The sequence below is a fragment of the Antechinus flavipes genome, chromosome 1, assembly GCF_016432865.1.
Source record: "Antechinus flavipes isolate AdamAnt ecotype Samford, QLD, Australia chromosome 1, AdamAnt_v2, whole genome shotgun sequence".
In the NCBI taxonomy this organism is placed as follows: domain Eukaryota; kingdom Metazoa; phylum Chordata; class Mammalia; order Dasyuromorphia; family Dasyuridae; genus Antechinus; species Antechinus flavipes.
This window is the reverse complement of record NC_067398.1, coordinates 473,457,662-473,482,483: the sequence shown is the minus strand read 5'-3', so window position 1 is coordinate 473,482,483 and position 24,822 is coordinate 473,457,662. Positions and strand designations below refer to the sequence as shown.

Below are 24,822 nucleotides of genomic sequence, written 5' to 3'. Positions count from 1 at the left end.
AGTCTGGCCCTCCAACAGTCTGAGGGACAGTGAACTGGCCCCCTATTTAAAAAGTTTGAGGACCCCTGAAGTAGACTCTCTATGAAAAACTTATGAAAAGATATTGACAAGAAATGTACAAGATTGTCAACCATGCATGGTATGTGATCTGCATCTTTTGGATGAGGGGCCATCAAAACAAAAGAAATCATACATCAGGTTGAAAGACAGAGACAGGAAGATTCTGGGAAGATGACAGAATAGGTCTGAAATTTTCAAACTCTCCAGATTTCTCTCCAAAACAGAACAAAATTGGGCCTCAGGGAGAGCATAGTCGGGAAAAAACAAATAACACTTGGGGCAGAACAGAGGTCCTGCTGGGATAACCCAAAAAGACCTGGGGGAAAAAAAAACCTGGACTAGGATTTAAACCATGTAAAGTGTAAATATTTCCAGGCTTAGCTCTATAGAAAAAGCAAGTGAATTCTGAGGAAGATTCACTCCAAAAGCACAGGAATTTTCCTCTTCCAGATGGCATAGGGAGTCAGGAGTATGAGTCTGGGAAAACTGAGGGAACCTCTGTTGACTGGAAATGCCAGCTCCAATTGTGCCACAGAAATGTAGCCCTGGGCAAGAAAGAACCAACACACCCAGGGAGTTCAAAAGCAGTGGGACAAGGACACTGCTGGCTGTGGGCACTTGTAAAATGGTGGAGCTTTTGATTTGAGGTTGTAGGTCACAGGAGAAAACTGAAGTTTAAAGCAAGAGGCATCATTCTCCCATCCCACAATTAGAGGTGCTTACCTGAATAGTTCTTATTTTTAAAAATGATGAACAAGCAAAGAAGAAAGAACTCACTCATAGAAATTTACTGTGGAAATAGAAAAGACCAAGAATCATCTTCAGAAGAGAGTGAAGTTTAAAAAAAATCTCTTCTACTCCAAAAAGGAATGGTAAATGTCTACCTGCCCAAAAAGAATTATAGTAGAACTTAAAAATTTTTTCAAAAATCAAATACAAGAAAGGAAAAACCAAACTAAATAAATAAGAACCACACAAGAAAAACCAGAAGATTATGAAAAAAAGTTAATCAACTAGAAAAGGGGATAGAGGCGTCTTAAAGGAGAAAATAATTCTTTGAAAATTAAAATTGGGCAAAGGGAAGTTAGTGAGGTTATGAAGCCAAAAAATAACAAAACAAAATATAAAGAATGAAAAAATATAACAAAATGTGAACCATCTTATAAGAAAAATTACAGATCTGGAGAAAAGATTAAGAAGAGAAATTTTAAGAATAATTGAACTACCTGAAAGCTATGACCAAGAAAAATGCCTTGATATAACAAAGCAAGAAATAATCAAAGAAATTATCCTGGAGTGATATAACATGAAGGAGAGGTAGAAATAAAAATAAAAAAAAATCCACCAATCACCACCTTTAAAATATCCTACATAGAAAACATAGGAATATCATTGCTAAATTTCAAAATCCCTGGATCAAAGAGAAAATTCTACAATAATTCAAATCTGCTGGATTTACAATTAGAATTGTACAGAATTTGTGAATATCTATAATAAAGAACCACAGATCCTGGAAATAAATAAATACACACACATACACACACACACACACACACACAAAATCAAAAGAGCTAGGCCTGTGGCCAAAAATATCATAATCAGCAAAACTAACTATAATATTGAATGGGAAAAAAATGGATATTCAACAAACTTACAGATTTTCAGGACTTTTTCTCAATCAAACCTGAACTCAATAGAAAATTTAACATATAAAAGTCAGCATCCAAGATTAATTTCAAGGGACGCAACAAGGACAAATCACTTATATTTTTTATATGAAAGTGTAACCCATATGTTTAAGATTGACATCAAAGGCAGGTAGGTGGCACAGTGGATAGAGCACCAGCAAAAAAAATAAAAAAAAAAAAATTAAAGATTGACATCAGTAATTGAGTAGATCAAAAGAAGGAATGGGGCAGATCTGAGTATGATCTGACTCTAAAAAACAAAACTGTCTAGGAGATGGTAAAAATAGGAATTAATAAATGAAATAGTATAGTGCTCTCCAAAATCTATAAAAAACAAGAGGGAAGGAATAGATAAGATGGGGTATAGAAAGGCGTGTAGAATAATGGAGTAGATAGGGTTTGTGGATTAATGGAAATAGGATAAAGAGGGAGGAGAAAGGTGAGGAAAGAAGATAGAGAAGGTGGGAGGAGTTTAAGTAATAGCAAGGCAAGTTAAGAAGTAGAATTAAAGTAGAAGAGTTAGCAGGGATAGGAAATAAGAGATATACACAAAGGCTATAACAAGAATCAAGAATATAATTTTTTAGGGGAGAAAAAAGTAGAGCTAGTAATCATTGATCCCCAAACTTAAAGATTCAATCAAGAGAGAAATCTATATTATATGTCATTCATATACTAATATTGTTGTGGGTACATATTTACATATGTGTAAATTTCAAGGGAGAAATAAAGTAAAAAGTATACAGCAGAGAACAAAAGAATAACCTACAAGGAAGCTTAGAAAAGATGGGTAATTATCAATATACAAACTCTTTTAGTATATATATTCTCTTGAAATGGAAATTTTTTTTCTTACATATTTTGAATCTTTCCTGATGTTCTGACAGACATATGATAAGGTTGTGTTTCATTTTGTTTTCCTTTTCTGTCTTTATTTTTCTAATTTTTTTTATTTTGTATTTAGTTTTAAATCAATAAACATAAAAAGATAACAAGAAAGAGAGAAAACTGCACCACAAATGACATCACAAGAGTTCTACAATTCTCTCTTTGGTGGTTTTCTCTTTTATTATTCAGTAACCTTTCTCTGGTGACTGGCACAGGGCATTCATAATTCACTTTCTCTCAGAGGTCTATGATAAAATTTCATTGGAGAGTTATAACTCCTATCTCAAGAGCATATTTGCTTTCCAGCCAGAAGCTGGCAAAAAGTTTGTTTGTATTTCTTATATACTTTGATTTCTTAAGACAATTAAGTTTTGAGAAAAAGAAATAAAAAATAATTATTAACTTTATAGTATACATTGTTCTTAAATCTTTTAAGAATTATTTGTTTTAAATAGTCAATTTCAAAAGAAGACTGTGAAAAAACTATGTGAAATATGTAAGAAACACAAACACTATGGAAAACACAAACATGAACTTCAAAAAATCCTAAAACCTGGAAGCATGCGGCAAAGTTTGATTAGTATTTAAGGAGAAATAAAAATCAGCAGTATTTTACATAGCTGGTAGTACACTTGAGATGCTAATTACATCAAGAGGTGGTAAAGGCTGATGATATAAATAGGTCTAAGAAGAGTTTAACTAAATTCTTCCATAATAGATGCATTATTTATTAGTGAGGGAAATAAGGGACATTCAGAGAGGTATGTCTATCTTTTTGAAAATGACATGAAAGAGGACACTTGAATTCTTTTCTATGCCATGGTGCCCAAGTCAAAGTCAAAATGCCCTAAGAGGTGACTGAATTCAGGAGCTAGGTCAAATCGAGTAAGACACTTATTATGCTAGGTTAAATTAATCATTATTGATGAATTCAGAATGAATAGAATATTTTATACCATTGTTTATATTTAAAACTCACTCAGTGTCATTATTTTGAGAAATGACATTCAACAAGAAAGCAAGAGAGCCTTATCAATCTAAATTTCATATTTACTCTAAGCAGATCATGATCATTTCACAAAGAAGTGCCTATGTAAATGATGGGATATAGGAGTCTAGATCACACTTTTTTTTTTACTCTGAAAATTATCAAATCACAAAGAAAAAATTTGCTTGCTGAAATAAATTAATGGATAAATGAATAAATGCATGAATAAAGCTCCAAAATAATAACTTTCTGGAGAGAGAACACTGATTTCAAATACCTAATATTTTCTTCAAAGATGAATATAATAAATGTCATCAAACACTCACTGAATTTCATTGTGGTGTGCACATTTAAACCAATCAAATAGTAAATATAATTGCTTAATGTCCATTTTATTAGTAATGATTACTTGCTGATATATTTAGTTTTACTTGATATATAAATGAGCATCTCTGAAAAGTTTAAAAAAACATTTTATAAACTATCTAAATATGACATTTCTCATATATGAGCTTTTGACAGATTTCATACCTTCATCTTATTATTTGTGGTACTCTTTGGGTTAGAAGTGGTAATTCTGAAGTTTTGTCAAAGAGAACCTCCTCTTCTGTCTGAGTCCCTAATGCTTAATTAAACAAAAACTTATAATACTTTTTTTTTTTTTGCTGGAGTGTTAGAACATAATAGACTCCTCCCAAAAGAAGAAATGAGAATTTAAAAATATTAAAGGTGCTATCATATGTTATTTTTAATTTTAAATTCAAATCATCTCATATAAAAATAAAAGAGGGTTATCTTAATATAATTTTATGAACAATAAACCCATGATTTATTTTTTTAAAATATGAAGCAACTATTTCTACCCAAACAACTTCTAACTCAATGCAATGTGTGAAATTATGACCAGTCAAAGAGAAAACGTTAACACTTATGCCTAGCCTATGAAGCACTAAAAAATGGGATGAGAAAGTAGAATAAATCAGTGATGTTGGTTATTTGTCATCTTTAAGAAAAACATCAGCTATTTTGATAAATTCATATTAAAAAAAGACTGAATTTAGTTGTACCAATGTGTATATTCAATTAAGCTATGATAACAAGTTTCTTTTTTTTAAATAAATTTGAGCATATCACTTAATAAGTGCTTGCTGAAGCTGTGGGATACAATTATAATAGAATGCTATTATGCTATAAGAAATGACAAACAGGATGATTTCAGAAAAATCTGAAGACAATTACCCTAACTGATACAGAACAAGCCGAGCAGAACCAAAACATTATAGACAGTTATACAATATTGTGTGATGAAGAACTGTGAATTATTTGAGTATTCTCAACATTATGACAACCCAAGACAATCCCAAAGGGCTAATGATGAAGCATAATATCCACCTCCAGATTAAAAATTGATATAGTTTGAATATAGACTGAAGCATACTATTTTCCTACTTTCATTCTTTTTTTTTTTTTGAGTCTTCCTATACAACATGACTAATTTGGAAATGTTTTATATTACTGCCTATGCATAACTTATATTTGGTTACTTAATGTTTCAAGGAGGGGAAATGGAGATGGATAGAAGAGAAAGAATTTTGAACATAAAACTTTTTTAAATATTAAAAATTGTTTTAAAATGTAATTGGTAGGAATAGAAATTATTTTAAAAGACATAAAACATTTTTATACTTTATTAAAAAATTCTTGTTGATTAGTTGATTTAAAAATCCATGATTTCTTTGGCATAACAACTCTCTTGTGCCAATATATATCACAACATTACCAAAACTTAATAGGGACTTTCATTAAGTATAGTGGCCAAAAAAAAAATTGTCATTATGAAACTAACATGGTGCTTCTCTCAATTTAGGAAATTTTATCCTCTCGTGTTATACATATAATATGCCACTGGAGCCATACTTAAAGCTTTTCCAAATTTATAAGGCCTAGTATTTGAAGGGCAGAGATTCTTAAATTTATTTTATGTGTCGTGGACTCTTTTGTCATTCTAGTAAAGACTATGGAATCCTTCTAAGAAAAAGTTTTTAAATGTATACAATAAAATACATATAATTACAAAGGAAACCAATTAGATTGAAATAGTTATCAAAATATTGTTTAAATTCCAAGCTCAGAGATTTCTTCAAATATATCCCCAAAAGGAGTCACTGTACCCCATATTACTAACCCCTATTACAGTATTAGTTTGCCCTGAACAAGAATTATAAGGAGTCCATGTATATTTTCAAAAGAATAACTTCAAAAGTACTGGAAGGATATTAGGAAATTTCCCAAACCATCAACTCTGAAGGCAATATCCTGAAGGAAACTGAGGCCCAGAAAGCTTTTTAATTTGCTTTCAAGTAAACAGTGAGACAGAGACCCTAAGATTAGAATGAAGATCTTTTACTTTCTAGTCCACTGATTTTCTATTATTTAATATCATTTTAACACTGTCAATAAATCAAGAAATAAGAATGCATTAAGAATATAATAATGGGGGCAGCTAGGTGATGCAGTGGATAGAGAGCATCAGCCCTAACGTCAGGAGGATCTGAGTTCAAATCTGAGCTTAGACACTTAATACTTCCTAGCTGTGTGACCCCGGGCAAGTCACTTGATCCTAATTCCCTCAGCAAAAATTTTTTTTAAAAGAAAAAAATATAATGGTGTCCTACACTGTATTAGAAAAAGAATAAGAGAAAGCTATATTGGATACCATCATGAATATAATATTTGTAAGCAGTACTTTCACATATATATATATACACATATATATATATATATATATATATATCATGTGCATATGTATATATATGATATATATATATACACATATATATATTATATATATATATATATATCATGTGCATATGTATATATATGATATATATATATACACATATATATATATATATATATATATATATAACTTATGAACAATTTAGGAACAAGTCATTTAAATTATCTAGGAATTTGTAATTATCTGTAATATAAGGGTTCTGAAATACATAATTTCAAAGGTCTCCTACAGCTCCTATGATCCATTTAGGTAAATTGACAGAGAAAGACACGTATTGCTAAACTTCACCCAATATATCAAAATGTGATATCAAGGTTTCCTGAGATTACTTAGTAAATGATAATGAGTAATAACACAGTAATGTGCTAAAAAGCATTAGGCCAGATAGAAATTGGAATTTCTTCTTGTTCTTATACAAACATATTTTCTTCCAACTACAGCATTATGTAGAAAAATTAATTTTAATGCTTATACTAGATTATGAAGCAATAGAAACAGTGTTAATATAGGTCACTAGATAAATGAACAACTAGTATGTGATCATACCAGATGCCGTAACATCTAATATAAGTCTTGTCTTTTTTTTTTTTTTCTGGATGAGATTTTCTGAGAAATAATCTCTCAGCCATTAAATTGCTGCTTTTCAAAATCATCAGGTACTAGTAAAGATGCATGTCAAAAAACAATCTTTCTACTGTCACTAAAACCTAACCAGCTATGCTGAAGAGTTATTGAAACTGGCTAAATCCATCATTTCTTTAAAGACTAAGAGATAAAATATGGCTACTACTTTAGGCAGATTTTGCTCTCTGAGGGCATTTTGAAATGTTAGGTTCCATAATTCAAAGGTGACTAACAGTGTTATGCTTAGGCACTGGGATAAATTAGAACAAATCATAAAAGAATGTTACATTTCCTTTATATTGCAAGTCTATTAGAGTTATACTAAAGAGGAGGGATGCAATTAGACCCCAAAGTTCTAATACTCATGACAAACGTCTAGAATATTTAAATGAAGAAATAATCCTATATATTCATGTGAGTTATGATATATCTTTGAAAACTGTACTCTATCAAGAGTTTATTTAAAGACAGTATTATTTAAATAATGATTTAAGGTAATGATTAGTCATTCTTTTGCCCTTCTCATTAATCTTCATTTGACACCTCTGACAAATGAGAATGATTTTAATGAACACATGAAAAAATAAAGGATTAAAACTAAAATAAAAAATTCTAATTTTATCAAAAAAGATTAAAGACTACAAATGTACAATTATGAAATCTCAATTTAAAAATTACATATAAAAATAATAATTATCTGTGGTTATATTAGACAGTATTTAAATAGACATAGAGGATATGCAAATTTCCATGTGTTCTTTCTAACTATCCTATAAACCTGATATAGAATCTTAAGAAATTAATACTGGTCATTTTTTGGTACCCATTTAGATTCTGCTTCAAGCATACATGAGTCCTCTGACCATGAGAAATCTATAAAAATGCTCAATGACCTAGAAAACTCTCTAAGATATAAATTACAGATGAGCTGTTGACTTGTGAATATGGAGAGATTTTACAATGGTAATTTCCTCAACCAAAGAAATTAAAGGTCTTGATGCCTCCTCTTATATACCTAAAAATCTAGGATAGAATTAGGATCTTGAGAATTCCATTTTAAAAAGCCAAATGAAGAAGTGATTTATAATTTTGTGACTTAAAGGGAATAAGTTATTACTATGAAAGAGCAGACAATGTAGCTATAATTTTTTAAAAAGTGTCAGGTAAAATCAATATGCATTCATTAAGTGCTTACTGTGTATAAGACACTGTTGTGAACAAGGAGAATAGAAAAACAAATGTCTTCAAGTAGTTTACATTCTAGAGGGAAACGATATCTTAGTACAGCATAAAAGTTAGATGCTCTTAATCCCAAGGAATAAAAAAAACAATAAAAATAAAATTAATGTGTCACATTTAAAATAATATAAAATCTCAGAAAAGGCTAAATGTTCAAAAGCTGAAGATCAGTTACTAGGAAGCTATATATTTCAATATGAAGAGAGCATGAATTCTAAGAGGGTCAGGTTTACCAAAGACATTAGAAATACAGGTGAACTATTGGAATCCAATTAAAAGAAGCTGGCTGAGGAAGTAATTGAGTTGGAATTTGGTCCTGAGTACTTGAGGAATCTCACATACAAATCATAATAGCAATGAGAGATTTGTCTATTAATTTATCCAATAACACTCCATTGCAATATTTCCTTATTATTTAATATATAATTATTATGTCCAATTATACCTAAATGTCAAAAGGAGGAAAGGCATAATTCAATATTGTACTTGAGGAAAAGACTTCATTTAATGACAGAATGGGGTTATATATTATAACCTTGTGCAACAATGTATTGACCCTCATATTTTCCCTTATTCTGTTATTTTGATCCAAATCCATGATTTTCTTACTTCTTTTTTTGTTAATTATAAAATTGGTCAATCTTTCTTTAGAAATCTAAGAAGAGAACAATGTGGGATGTACAAAAACATATTTTGACTGCTGTTATCTAATGATATTCAAATAACTTAAAAAATTCTAGTTCATTTGACAAAAATTGCTAGGAAAACTGGAAAATAATATGTCTAGAAACTCGGCATAGACCTATATCTCACACTTTATACCAAAATAAGATAAAAATTAATCAATAATTTGGGCATAAAAGATGATATCAGAAACTAATTAGAAGAGCAAGGGATAGTACCTATCAGATCTTTGGTCTCATTTTTGAAATATATAAAGAACTGCCTCAAAATTTATAAGAATACAAATCATTCCCCAACTGTAAATGGCCAAAGGATATGAAGAAATAATTTTCAGATGATGAAATTAAAGCTATCTATGAATTTGAAAAATGTTCAAAATCACTATTAGTTAAAAAAATGAAAATTAAAACAACCTGAGGTACAACCTTATACTTCTCAGATTGGCTAAAATTTCAGGAAAAGATAATAATAAATGTTGGAGAGAATGTGGGAAAACTGGGACACTAATATATTGATGGTGGAGGTGTGGAAATAATCCAACCATTCTGGAAATTAGTCTAGAACTATGCCCAATCTATGCATGCCTTTTGACCCAGCAGTATGACTACTGGGTCTGTATCCCAAGAAAATCATAAAGAAGGGAAAAGGAGCCATAGATGCAAAAATGTTTGTAACAACTCTTTTTGTGGTAACAAAGAATTGGAAAATAAGTAGATGCCCATCAGTTGGGGAATGGCTGTATAAGCTGTGGCATATGAACATAAAGGGATATTATTGTTCTTTAAAAAATGATGAACAAGTTGATTTTAATAAGTCCTGCCTGGAAAGATTTATACAAACCGATAATGAGTGAAACAAGCAAAGCCAGAAATACATTTTATACAATAACAGCAAGAATGTGTGATGATCAAATATGAAAGACTTGGTTCTTCTTAGTGGTTCAGTGATCCAAAACAATCCCAATAGACTTTAGCAGAACATGCCATCTACACCCAGAAAAAGAACTATAGAGATGGAATGTAAATGAACACATGCTATGTTCACTTCTCTTTTTTCTTTTTTTTTTCTCTGCCATGGTTTTTCCCCTTTTCTCTGATTTTTCTCTCCCAATATGATTCATAAAGCAATGTGTAGTTTAAAATATTTTTAATTCAAAAGAAGTGAATTCTAGTTCTAGTTGGTCTTGAATTGAGGATTGTATTTTATTATACAGTGATGCATTTTTAAGGGTTCCATATAAAACTATGACTTTAGAATTTAAAAGTTGGATTCCAACAGTTTACATATATGACTAATAGTTCTGATAGAACTGAATTACTTAGGCTTTGTTCCTCTTCATATTGAAATATGTAGCTGCCTGCCAATGGATTTTCAGTTTTTTAATATTTAGCCTTCTCTGAGATAAAATCTTGCCTTATTTTAAATATGACACACCAATTTTATTTTTATTGCTTCTTTTTCATTCCCTGGCATTAAGAGTACTTAACTTCTATGCCATACTGAAAGAGATATTTTCTTACTCTAGAATATAAACTTCTCAAAGACAAGGACCATATTTCTTTCTGTTTATTTTTCTGTTTTCCTCATTTAGAATAGTGCTTGACATACAATGAGCTTTAATAAATGCTTGTTGACTTTACTTGATAACTTTTCAAAAAATATACTATATCTCCGTTGCCTGCCTTTTCATAACAATAAATTACTGCCTTTAAGTTACAAAGTTATAAATCACTTTAGCATTTGGCTTCCTAAAATGGAATTCTAAAGATCCTATATATCAACAGATTTGTTGATATATATGAGGAGCATCAGGATTTTAACTTCATTAATTGAGGAAATTACCATTGTTTAAATTCTCCAAATTGTAGAATGCTCATAATATGATAGAACTTAGTAATAATATTGAATAAAAGGAGGAAAATAACCTCTAGGATAAATGGGTCCTTTATGTAACAGTGAGTTAAATAACATATGCCTTACATGAAAATCTGATTAACAAATATGACCAAAGTAATTTATTATGAAAGTAGTCAATAAGAGAAGATAAATTGCTTAGAAAATATAAGATGAAAAAATAAATGTATCCCAAAAGAAAAGAGGAGTTATATACTTGAATTAACACAACTAATGAGAGGCTGAATAAAGATAAAAAAGAACACAGTGTATGGCACATTGCATACTCATAAGAAATGCTTGTTGATTACTTGAGAATGATGCATAAGAATGGGAAAACATGAAGGGAAAATGAAGTATACATGTAGAAGATAAAAAGTATGACTAAAAGAGGAGAATATTAGATAAAACAAAACAAATGAAGGAAGAAAGGAGGAAAATCAGTAAAAAGAAAGAATAAAAGACAAAGAAAAAGATATTGATAAAGAAAAAGAGAAACTAAAAAAATCAAAAGAATTCTAGAATAAAAAGAGGGAAAAGATATGAGTCACCACAAAGTATATTTTGTTTCATCATTTTTACATTCTAAAAGGCACAGCTTTATTTGAAACCCTTGAAAAATGTATCACCACTTAATAAAATACAATGCTCACTTCAATGTAAGACTAATTAGAACTAGAACTTTCAAAAGACAAAATATATTTATTTAAGCAACTAGATATATAACTAAAAACTTGTGAGAACCAAATAGACTTATTAAATCAATCAGTGTTTCCCTAGTTAACTTTCAAACCTCTTTAAGTATGGGAATGATCCTGGGTTCTCAAAAGTTATTCCAGTGGAATTGCTAGTTATGGCAGATCTGACTAATATAGAAAAATGATGAATACAAGTTTAGCAATAAATCACCATATGGAGCCATTCTTAACAAATTCAAAATCACTCATCAGCAAAGTAATTGCTACCAGGTATTACATTTCCTTTGGTCATAGAAACCCTCTGAAACATTTTATTAAGACATGGAGGTATTACAACCAGCTTCAGAAAATGGAGGAGAGACATCAAGATAGCCTTTGGTTATTTTTGATATTTAAATAAATGTCTTCCATTGTGATGAAATAATTTTAAAGTCTGGAGGAAAATGGAATTTGCAGAAGTAAAAAAATGAGATTTATATAGTTAACAACTGTACATTAACAAAATATAGAATTATCATAGCACCCTTAGAAATATACCCTTTTATTATACACATCGATATGTGTATACACATACACATTTATTATACATATGAGCTAAGAGATGCCACCATAGAGAAGAAGCAATTTGCCAAAGTCAGGATTACTCAGTGTGTGCCATAAAGGTTTTAATGCTTGATTTGAACCCAAATCCTCCATTGCCAGAACCACATTTTTGCCACTGTATCATCATTGTCTTGGAGTTATTCCTGCTTTCATATTAATAAGGTAGTCTAACAGATTGTAATTGATTAAGGTATATAAAAGAGAGTATCAGAAAACAAGGGTAATTTGAGGCTAAGTAATATGTTCTAGTTTGGAAATTATTATGTTCTGTTAAAAAATGCTTAATAATTATCCACAAAAGTTTAATGGTTAATCATGTAAGTTGATAGCTATGAGTTCTTAAAGGCTATACTAAGCAGAGAATAAACTCTGGATGATTTAAACAAGCTAAAAAGATTTTAACTATATGTCAGTTTCCCTTATTTTGTTATTTTTGTCCAAATCCAAGATTTCCTGTATTTCTATCTTTTTCCTTTTGATTTTTCTTAGTTCCCTTTCTCCTTTTATTTATTTCTCTATATCTTTTTTCTTTCTCTTTCTTTTGTTTTCTGTTTAAAAAAAATACTTAAGAATGTTCCACAAAAGTTTAATGGTTCATCATAGAAGGGAGTAACTAAGAGTTCTTGAAGGTTATGCAAAGGCAGAGCATAAACTCTGTATGTTTTATGATTTGAACAAGATAAAAAAAAGATTTTAACTATATGCCAGTGATGGACTAAAACGAAATGATAGACTAATCAAATTAGGTAAATATGGAAAGCCTTATCATTAGCAGATAGCATCAATGTGATGAAATGTTATACCACTTAAACATGTCAAATAAAGAAATATACAAAGCATCCCCTAGGCCTGTGCTGCCTTTCTGCTTTCTTAGTAAAAGAGGCCAAGTAGTGGAAAATATGGCAAAGGTAACTAAAAATCCACACATTTTAGATTGTCAAAAATGATTCAGTGTCTTGTTACCCTAAATGGTAAATCTTTGAACAAGGATCAACAAGGTGGTAACCTGCAGAAAGGCCAGAGCTTCAGCGATGACATTCTTGCTATCAATGAAAAGATAAAAGATAAATAAGTTATAGATTAATGAAATTACAACTCACAAGCTCTCCTCTAAATGGCTAAGAAAGGAGTTGCTAGATTTGACCTCCTTGTGAGCATGAAAGCACAATAAACATTATTTAATAGCATTTTTGCCTTTATAACTCTGTAGAGCTTATGGTGGCCACAGGCAAAAAGGTGTGCATGAAAATAACTGCTTCAGTTTTCATCATTATTTTCTTTCAAGAGGTGAAATAATGGAGAAAGAATAGTTAGTCAGTCATGAAGCATTTATTAAGTGGTTACTATGGATCAGGCACACTAAGAATTCAAATATAAACAAAACCAAGCAATAATAAAAACACCAATGACCAAAAAACAGTCCCTGCTCTCAATGAGGGAAGTGGCATATTACCTGAGCAGGGTAGAAAAGTCCAATAGTTAGAAGTAGAGCTTGGTGAGAACTGAAGACATAATAGTCCTCAAACTCTTCTTTAAATATAACTTTTAGGAAAAGCCATCCAATCAGAGAAAGCAGCCACAAGGTCTGAGTATATTCCCAGAGTGTTTCAGACTTTGAATTCTCAGATGAATGAGATAAGTTTTAGGGATATCTGGATGGTCTCCCTACTTTTATTAGTTCTCATCCTCAACCTATCTCACTCTATCCATTGGCCCATTTCCTTGCCTTATATTGAACATTTTTAAATAAGGTTGATTTGATTCACTTTATGTCAAAATGGACAATAATTTTCTATGGAATTAAAGAATACAGGATTATAAGGAATAAAAAATATGCATTAATTACTAATGTTTGGGTGTTATATCATAAGCACCAGAAATTCAATCCCTAAGTAGAGAGAGTGATTTGCTTCCAAGGAACAAAATTATCAGCCATTTAAATTTTCTCCTAGCCCAACTGCTCTCAGCATATCCCAAAGAAGCATGACAAGGTAAATTAAAAACAGTAAGCACATCCATCACTTTCACACTCGGGCCCTATTCTGTTTGAGGGAGGAGAGCTCTATCTAGGTTTACTTTTCTTTTTTAGGGATAGGATAAGGACAAATAATTGGAGAAATGCAAATAAAAAACAAAAAACTAAGGTATTACCTCACACCTATCATATTAGCTAATACGACCAAAAAACCCCAACAAAACCAACAACAACAAAAAAAGAGCAAAAAATTAAAAATAACAAATGTTAAAAGGTTTGTAGAAAAATGATATGAATGTACTCCTGGTAGAATTGTGAACCAGTGCAACCTTCTAGAGAGCAATTTGGAACTATGAACAAAGAGCTATAAAAATGTGTATTCATTTTGACTCAGCAATACCACTACTAGATCTGTACCCCAAAGAGATTTTTTTTCCAAGAGGGGAAAGGACTGATTTTATAAAAAATGTTTATAGAAACTTTTTCTGTGGTAGTATAGAATTGGAAATTGAAGGGATACCCATTAACTGAGGAATAGCTCAACAAATAATGGTATGGGATTGTGATGAAATATTATTGTGCTATAAGAAATAACAAGCAGGATGCTTTTAGAAAAATGTGGGAAGACTTATATAAACTGATGCAAAGTGAAAAGAGCAGAAACAGAAGAACTTTGTACACAGTAAATAGCAATGTTTTACAATCATCAACTGTGAATGAGTTAGTTATTCTCAACAATATAATGATCCAAAACAATAGCTAAGGAATTATTAGGGGAAAAAAAGATGTTATCCACCTCCAGAAAAAGAATTGATATATACTGAATGCAGATCAAAGAATACTTTTTTCCTTTCTTCAATATTTTTTTGTTTGTTGTTTTGTTTTTGTTTCTTTGCATTTTGTTTTGCAACACAGGTAATTTGGAAATGTTTTGCATAGCTGCACATATATAATCTACACCAAATTGACTGCCTTTTAAAAGAAGAAAGGAGAAGGAAGAGAGATAATTTGGAACTCAAAATTTTTAAAAATGAATGTTTTTTTTGTTTACATGTAATTGAGAAAAAAATTTTAAAGTCAGCAACTCAAAAAAATAAAATCTAATAAAATAAAATGGACAAGTCTGAAATAATTCTATACAATTGCTTTCAGCTAATTTTTGGGGAAAAATAGCAATTGCCAGTCATGGGGTATACATATTATAGCAGGAAAGGAACAACACAAAAAATCTCCAAAATGTTCTGTTTTTTTAATAATTTATGTGTACCAGTCTATGAATAATTAATCTCCATTCTGTTCATTCTTTTCCTTTCTTTTTCTTTTTCTTTTTTTTTTCCTGAAGCAATTGGGGTTGTGACTTGCCCAGGATCACACAGGTAGGAAGTATTAAGTGTCTGAGGCCAGATTTGAACTCAGATCTTCCTGACTTCAGGGCTAGTACTCTATCCACTCCATTATATGTTGAAAAAAGAAAAAAGAGAGAGGGTAGAGGGAAACTCTACCAAGATATGAGAAGACACATATAAAATCTATGAAAATAAAATAAAATAAATATAATTTTATTTAGTTACAAGAAATTTTAAAGATTGTATCTCATTTAAATCTCAAATGATAAGACAATTTTTACTCCTAGGAAGAGATCTAGAAACATTGTTTAGGATCTGTTATTTTTTTTTTAAATAAGTAAGTAGAGATTTTGTAAAGCCTATATCACCTTGTCATCACCCAAACTATGTTTTTTAAGGGACAAACTGTGACTTCTTTAGACACTCGTATCCTTCTCTTTCTTATCTGGCACTTCTATTTCCGGGAATGTTCTATGCCCAGAAACACCTAGCCTCATAGCTTTTGAGGAAACCCCTCTTTTCTCTATAAAACCCTCAGCCTTTCTGCTCTCGGAGTTTCTCTAAGGCAATGAATGACAACATATCAAAGCATCCTCCTCCCCCACCAAAGGAGGAGAGTGGCAGTAGCTTCCTGTAATAAAGTCAGGACAAAGAATATTCTCTTTGAGGACCATCATATCATGGCCTAAAGATTGTTGCTCTTTATTAAGGCTCTGACAACATCAGTTGTTCTCTATTATTGTCCCTCCCCATCTGGTGATAGAGAATTCAACTGCTGCACAAGTTTAGGGATATTATTCCAATGTTTCTTCCTCAATTGTTCTTTTCTGCCACAATGCTCCCCATATGAAAGTACTTCATTTAAACTATATAAACTTCTTTTAAACAGTCCATACAAAATCCTATAGTTTTGCATTGAAGAGCTTTCTAATCAGGTCCTCAAAACACTGCAATAGATTAGAATACACTTACACACAAGGAATCTGTTGACCAGGAAAAAGAATTCTAGATATCATAAGCTACACAAAATTAAAATCTCCTTCTATTATCTATTTTAGTAAGTTTTAGTTTATTATTTCTCTGGCCTCTACAATTTTCATGTGGTAGATATCAATCTGACTACAGGATCATGACATTTGAGAAAATGTCAAATAGAAAAGCCTTCATGTTAGTATAGTAGTTATCAAGGAAATGTAGGTACCATCTAAGTCGGAAAAGAGATTTACTCCAATTAAGTGCCAATGAGACTAAGCTACCTGGAAGTAAGTGCGGTACTTAAAGATCATCTAAATCAAGAGTTCTTGACCTAGGGTCCAAACACATACACACACACATACATACATACGAGTGTATATATACACACATAAATATACACACACATACATATATACAATCCATTGATTATAAAAATATATGTACACATAGGCATATTTGCATATCTATCTGTATATATGTGTGTATATATACATATGAGTATTTTAACATATAATCATCCCTTCCACATTACAGGGACACAGTATCCACACAATCTAGAAAATCCATATAATATGTTTTGGCCCTACCTTTCTACCAAAGAGGAAGTTTGAATTATTATAGTATTAAAAGATAAAATATATTAATATAATACAATATTATATGTATTTCTGAGTTCCTAAACTTTTTGTGTTTCCTGCTGGCCTTTAATTGTCATCTGTGGCTTCCACAAAAATCCCGAAAAATTTCCATTTAATTTCATATGCTGACCCATGTTATATCAAAACCATGATAGAGAAAGTAATGAAGTAAAAGAAATAATTTCTATTTTGGGGGATATTCTATGCCCAGAAACACCTAGCCTCATAGTCTTTGAGGAAATGCCCCTTTTTTCTATAAAACCCTCAGCCTTTCTTCTCTCTGAGCTGCTCTAAGGCAATGAATGACAACATATCAAAGCATCCCGCCCTCCAAAGGAGGAGAGTGGCAATAGTTTCCTGTAATAAAGTCAGGACAAAGAATATTCTCTTCGAGGACCATCATACTCATAGTTAAGTGACCTATTTGAAGTCAAAAAGCCAGTTAGTAGAAGATTTGGGACTAGAATTCAGATCTTTCAACAATGTTTCCAGTATTATGTTTTACTAATAAAATTGTCAGCAATAGAGATATAAAAATGTATTTTTTCTAATCCCTACTTAGTTCAGAAATATATTTTTGAATTTACATAGGTTATACCTTTGGATGACATTCCAGGAATCCACTTCAAACAATGCAAGGAAGCTTTTCTTCAAACCTTGGAACAGTAGGATCTGAGAAACTATCTAGTTTCTCTGTCCTGAACCTTGTTATGTTTTTCCCCTATAAATGGCTCCATACTAAGTATAAAGATCTCTTCTTTTGTAATGATGCAAAACATCAGGATAAACAGGAAAAATGAACAAGTATTTGGATTTCAAAAGCCTTCACTGCTAGGATGCAAAGTACATTAAAATGTCAAATAGAAAAGCCTTCATGTTAGTATAGTAGTTATCAAGGAAATGTAGGTACCATCTAAGTTGGAAAAGAGATTTACTCCAATTTAAGTGCCAATGAGGCTAAGCTACCTGGAAGTAAGTGCGGTATACTTACAGTTCATCCAAGACAGCCTTTTATAACTGAAAGTCTGAATGGAAATTATATAAAGAAGATTAACAGTTTAAAATGTTGTCTTCTTATATAACAAGGTAGATTCATGGGGAACTTTTCAACGGATTTGAATTTGGAAACAATTTTAAAGTTATTTGCTGAATGAATGAATAAACTTCCAAGGAAGAGTGCCACAGATGTGCTGCACTGAGGATAATCTCTCTGCAGAGCATCCGAGTGAATAACCTCCAGACACTTTAAATCCCAATCCAGAGTGGGCTTGGTTTTTCTTAAATGCATTCATTGTACATTTCTACAGTTTAACATTATACATACTAAAAAGGGTGTAAAAGACACAGGATCTCACACTATGCCCAAAAACTTCTGGGCATTCTCAGATGGCAATTGTACATGGCATATACATTGATGGTACTTAAGAATCATCCTGTTTTTCTGCCATAGATTACTAAACCACATTAAAATCAGATAGCAAAAACATAACTCAGCTCCTTGAAGTTCTTTTACTGGATTTTGCAAAATGTTCTTCCTATTTTTTTTTTCTTCCTTGAATCTGCCTTTCCTCATTTCATTAGTTCATTGGTTCCTGAAGCTGACATTAACACCAATGGATTACTAGAACAGCAACAATAAAAATAAAAATAAAAAATCCAATTCCTTTGATTCTCTGAAATATAAAAGCTCTTCCTCTGGTCAAGTGCAGCAGTAAGACTGAAATCAAGATTAAGACCTACCCTAATTCCTTCTCAAGCCTTGGCTAAAATGATTCTCTCCTAGTTCAATCCTCAATCCCAAAGGAGGGTCTTTGGTTTTGTACAAAGCCCGTAGGTGAGACTAAAGAGACTTAGACATACTTAATTATACTTATACTTAATAGAAATTTCCAGGTCTTATTCCTATCCAGCTCACACTTTATTTAATGATTTGATTGAGTTGCATTCCCAATTGATAAAGATAATGAGATTAAATGGGGTAGAGTTATTTAAACTCTTACCTTATAATTAGGGAGTTTCCTGCTAAATCTATTACATATTGAGAATCTAAAAAAATAAATAAATAAACTGCTTATTTTAAACTGTTTTGATTTTTTTCTTTTAAAGGGTCATTTCAAGAAGCTTAAAATCTTGTAGGTGGTGATATGACTAGCAAATACATAATTATGATAGAAAACAAGAGTTTATGACAAGTAGAAAAGGTTTTATAATCAGTTGAGAGGGTATCTTAAGAAGGCCCCATGAACAAAGTAGCATTTGTGTTGGGCCTGGAAGGCAAGTAAGCTTATCACCTGGGAAAGAAAAAGTAGCTAGCATTTATATAGCACTTTAAGATTTGCATAGTACATTGCTTACTAATGTATCTCAGTAAATCTTTACAATAGGCTTATAAGGTAGCTAAAGATATCATTATATCTATCTTACATTGGAGAAAACCAGTTTAGGAAGGCTAAATTTACTTGTCTAATGGTCACAAATCTAGTAAGTGGTAGAAAGAAGATTCAAAACTCCTTATTTCTGACAATTACAGTTCCCTTTAAATCTCTCTTTGGATGGAAGGAAGAATAGGATGATTCATGAAAAAAAGTTCTGCGTTGAGAAAACTCAGAGAATACTGAGAGAATATATCAGAATAGTTGAATATGATGATGTATAATATAAATATGATGACATAATATAAATCACGAAAAGGAAGATTAGATAGGACATTGAATACCCAATTAAAGATTTTGATTTTTATTTAGTGTTATATTGGGAGGCCATTAAAGGATATATTTTTGAAGAGTAATGATAATTATCTCTGTGTATTAGGCAGATCATATGTGTGTGAAGAGGATATGAGAAAATGGAGAGAGACTTAAAAAGAAGTTATTGTTTCATCCTTTTAACATGAAAATCTTTACCAGGTAATTACCCTGGTAATTTTCACCAGGGCAGAGTGGAAGTCAAATTGATCTTTCCAAATGAATATCTCATGGATCTGCTAATGTTGTTTTTATGAACAGTATTTTTTTACTTTATAACTCAAAGAACTTGGAATTCTTAATGATTCTGACTACTTTTAACATGGGACTTGATGAATCAGTACATTTAAAATATTCATGGCAAAACTGGTGTCCTATTAATCTTCTATCAAAGAAGTTATGATTTAACTGTCATAGAAAGAGAATAAAATATCTTTTCCTTGCCAAAAGATTACTAGAGCACTAATTTTGCTATGAATTTGAAAATGAGGGGCAGCTAGATGGTACAGTAGATAGAGCACCAGCCCTGAAGTTGGGAGGACTTGAGTTCAAATCTGGCCTCAGACACTGACTAATTCCTAGTTGTGTGTCCTTGGGCAAGTCACTTAATCCCAATTGCCTTAAGGGAAAAAACAGAAAATGAATTCAAAAAATTCAAAAAATGAGCAAATATAAAGTAATGCAATAACAACTACACATGTTTATGAAGAGAGACGATGCTTAGAGTTCAACTGAAAGAGAGCCCAGAGTTCATCTAGAGTAACCTCTCCATTTCACAGATAGCAAACTGAGGTCCAAGAAAATTAAGTGATTTGGCCAATTAAATATCGAAACTCATCCCAGAGGTAAGATTGGCACCTTGAACTTCAAATAAACTACTTTTTCTTCTTCACCAGGAGTACTTTACTTTCAGGGCTTGAAATTTTGTGACATGTATTACAAATGTTTGATCTTTACAACAATCCTATATGCTAGATGCTATTATTATCACCCTATTTTCCAGATGACGAAACTGAGGCAGACAGAGGTTAAGAGATTTATCCATGGTCACATAATTAAAAGTGTCTTAAGGTATTTTTGAAATCATCATGCAGCACTCTAATAATCACTGACACCCAGTAAAGCTAGAAAGGAGATTTAAAGATATTAAGTTCAACTCCCTAATTTTACAGATGAGTAAACTTAGGCTCAGAGAGGCTAAGTAATTTCTCAATGTCATCCCTAGTAGGCAACTGAAGCAGAATTTGAAAGTAACCCTGACTGACTCCAAGATTAGTGCCTTATCTAATCCAACATGCTTCCCAACCTAACTTTCCACTAATATGAAAATCTTCCTCCACCTCCAGCAAGACTTAATTTTGATAAAATTAAGACAATGAATGACATCTCCAAGAAACATATTTCTATATACAGAATATATCCTTCATTCTTTAAGTAACATAAATTCAGATGGTATATAAATATACTTACTTTTTCAGTTGCTCTCGAATGTTTGGGTCTTTAATTTCATTATGAAGATCCTCAAAGCTCTCAACAGAAGTTAAGTTACAGAAAACCCTGAAGTCATTATATGGTGGGATTCCATGGTCACGCCCCCTTTGGATATTGGTGGCAGCTAAATCCAAAGCCACAGAATGTGCCATAGAAAACAGTTTCTCCGTCAGTTCTAGATTTAAAAGTTGAGAAGGCACCCGTAATTTTCCAGCAGCACCAAAGAGCCCACGGAGAAGTGGATCAATGCCACCTTCCTGAATTATTCTGAAAGGTGAGAAGAAGGCCTTGTGGAGAGGAAGATGACCCTCAGGAATTTCACCAAAGGTGTCATTCAAGCGATAAAGTACGGAATTGATCAATGTGTGGCCAAATCTGAATGCTGCTGTAGCAAAAGAATTAATAATTCCTGAATTCACATTGGGGTTGTACCCCTTATAATTACCCAGCATCTTCATACCATGCTCTCCTAGAATCTTGGGCAGCCAGTGACTGTATGTGATATGTTGCATCTGTGCACCAACAATTTTCCTGGCTTCATTATAAATTGTATCTCCATCCCAGTGTGGGTTCAGTGTAAACAATTCTGTAGCTATCCGATTGTGTTCTCGGAACCACAAAGTGTGCATGGCTGTTAGAGCAAGTTGCTCATTGGCTCTGTGGTCCCCAGCAAGGAAACATGGAATTAAGCTTTCATTTTCATCCCGTGTACATTCAGTTGGTGGGCCTGTGGAAAATGGCAGTAAGTGCTTTGCAGAAGAGGGAATAAGTAGCCCTTTCTTAAGCAGACCTCTCTGACTTGTAAGATCCCTAAGCTCTTCTGATTCCCGATCAGAACTTCCATAAACATTAGAAGCATCAATATAGGCTGTTAATTGGTTAATCTGTTCTCTTGCGTAGACTGAGCTCATCATCAAGGAGGTCATACCACTGCCACAAACTGGGCTTGAACGGACAAAAAACATACATTGCGAATTTGCCACCCGAGCATCATTCTGGGGGACAAGGATGGGGAAACAAGGAGGGTCATTAGTACACACAGAGCTACATGGCCGACCATCAGAAAAACGAGACATACTCAATGCAGGAACTGTTTGATCTAAGTCATGGTCTAAAAATTGGCCCCATTGCATCAACATGTGAGTGTATCGATCATCAGGGGTAATGGTTGCACTCCCAATCATTTTTGTGGATATAATCCTGGGTAGGGGTAATGGATACTTATTGGAAAAAGAATTTGAGCTGACACCCCGGGGCAAATTGAAGCCATTTTCATATACAGGTTTTAGGATACGTTCAAAAGCAGTCATAGAAGCTCCCCACATTGGGTTCTGTAAGTTGTTACATGTGCCATCGTGGGTTCTATACTTTTGATGAAAACAAATATCAGAGCAATTTGGAGAGCGTCTGTGGGCTGTACATCCAGAGAGGTTGGCAATGAGGCTGAGGTAGTGTGGAGACACCAAGTCATTGTAACGAAATTCTGAAATATAGAATGGTGGGAAAATATTAAAGTAGTTTAAAAAAAAAACTTGAAAAATAATTTATCAAATGCTGAAAACATATAATAATGTGAGGATATTGGAAATTCATAATTCAGGGGTACACTGACTAAAAATTCTATACAGATCCAATATATAAAGTTGAGCAAAGGAAAAAAAATAAAAAAACTAAGGAAAGAAAGAGGAATGTGTGCATGTGTGTGTGTGTGTGTGTGTATGTGTGTGTAAAGGCTTATCTTCTTCTGTGCCTTAATAAAGATGCCTTTAATAATGCTCTTGTATTTGCTAACAGATGTTCTCACATCCTGATTTCTATGAAAACACTTCAGTGGAAGCTCTAAGAATTAAATCAAAGGGTATTTCAGGTTTTTGCAAGGGCAATAAAATAATACAAAGGAACTTAAACAGCTAAAAAATATAGATTAGAAATTAAAAGGACATATACTCAAAATCATGTTAATTCATATAGTAAAATAATTAAAGATCCATGTATACAAAATTTGTAATTATAAAGAAATATAATTTTAATGAAATTTTTAAAAATTATAATAAAATAATCAAAATTTGATATGTGCAGACAACACAGGTGCTATAAATATACACATGTATATATGAATAACCTATTTATTAGTGAGTAGATATGTAGAATTCATCATGTCTTTAATATTCAGTTCATGAGCTATTTCTTTTGAGGTTTTCCTGATTATCACAATTATTTGAATCCTGGAAAAAATAGTTTCATTTATTTTGTATATTGCCTATATTTTCATATCTATGTATCCTCTGCTCTTAACATTAAAGGCTGTCTCATTTTTTTTTCTGAATTACTGATAACTAACAGTTTCTAACACCTAGTAAGACCTTCAGGATTGTTTAAATTTATTTGACTGACCAATTCATTGATCTCCATAGAAAAGATGAAAATACAATTTGAATCTATATATATATTCATGTTTGCATATATGTACATATACATATGTATGTATGCATATATATGCATAGACACATAAGAATTTCAAGGAAAATGACAAAATAAAAGGAAAGTCTAGGGCATAATTCCAAAGAGAAGATCTATTGAACATGATTTAAATAAATAAAAATTAGAAGATAAATATCAATATAGATATATATGTGTGTGTGTGTGTATACACATACATATATACATACACACATTTACATATATATGTATATATGTATGTATGTATGTCTTCACTCACACGTAAATTAGATTCAAGTGAGGCTGAGTTGTACAAAGTCATCTACCTCAATCTTTCTTCCAGTCATTGAAATCCACTAGAGGGACAGAATTCAAGATGGCTGGAAATGGTCCAAGATGTGATGTGTCTTCATTGTCTGACCAAGTTCTAAATGCTCCATTACCTACTTCAGCCCCGTTCGTGACTATTGGAACAAACTGTTCTCTTCTGCCCATTCTACTGGGGAAATTTTTTTTTTATATGCTTGGGGTAAACATCTCCCTAACTCATCAAGTGGTTTGAGGCCTTTTGGTTACCCTCAACTTGATTAAGTCTATCTGCCAAGGCAGTTTTACCAAGATGTGCCTGCTATTCATAGTACAGTGTCTTAGAGCCACAGGTGAGAGTTGGGGTATAGGGAGTATTCAGAGAGATGGGTGTGAGGACTTGCCAAGCCCTTTCCAGGGCTGCTTTTCACCTACTTCTCACCCAGCTCTCCACTATGGCTCTAATAAATCCATGTATGGATCAATATGATTGCTTGCTTTAGTGTGGAGAGCCAAGCTTTTTTATCCCCAATTTATGCACACACAAACACAAATTTATACACACACCTATATATGTAGAGATAGAGATGGGTATACACATATACATATATATTACATATACATCTACATGCATACATATTCCAACATAAACATGTGTATACATATGGAAATGGGGAAGAATCACACAAGACAAGAAGGCATGAATTTCTACAACAGGAGTGAGTATATTTGTGTTTATATAT

General features: G+C 32.0%; 1 protein-coding gene across 1 annotated transcript in view; it reads right to left on the bottom strand.

The window, feature by feature from the left end:
* Positions 1 to 24,822, bottom strand: part of PXDNL (peroxidasin like) — a 559,370-nt gene that overhangs the window by 81,432 nt on the left and 453,116 nt on the right. The window contains exon 17 of the mRNA XM_051970215.1: positions 21,314 to 22,817. Within this exon, the coding sequence (XP_051826175.1) occupies positions 21,314 to 22,817 (1,504 nt within the window). The remainder of the gene's footprint in view (positions 1 to 21,313; positions 22,818 to 24,822) is intronic.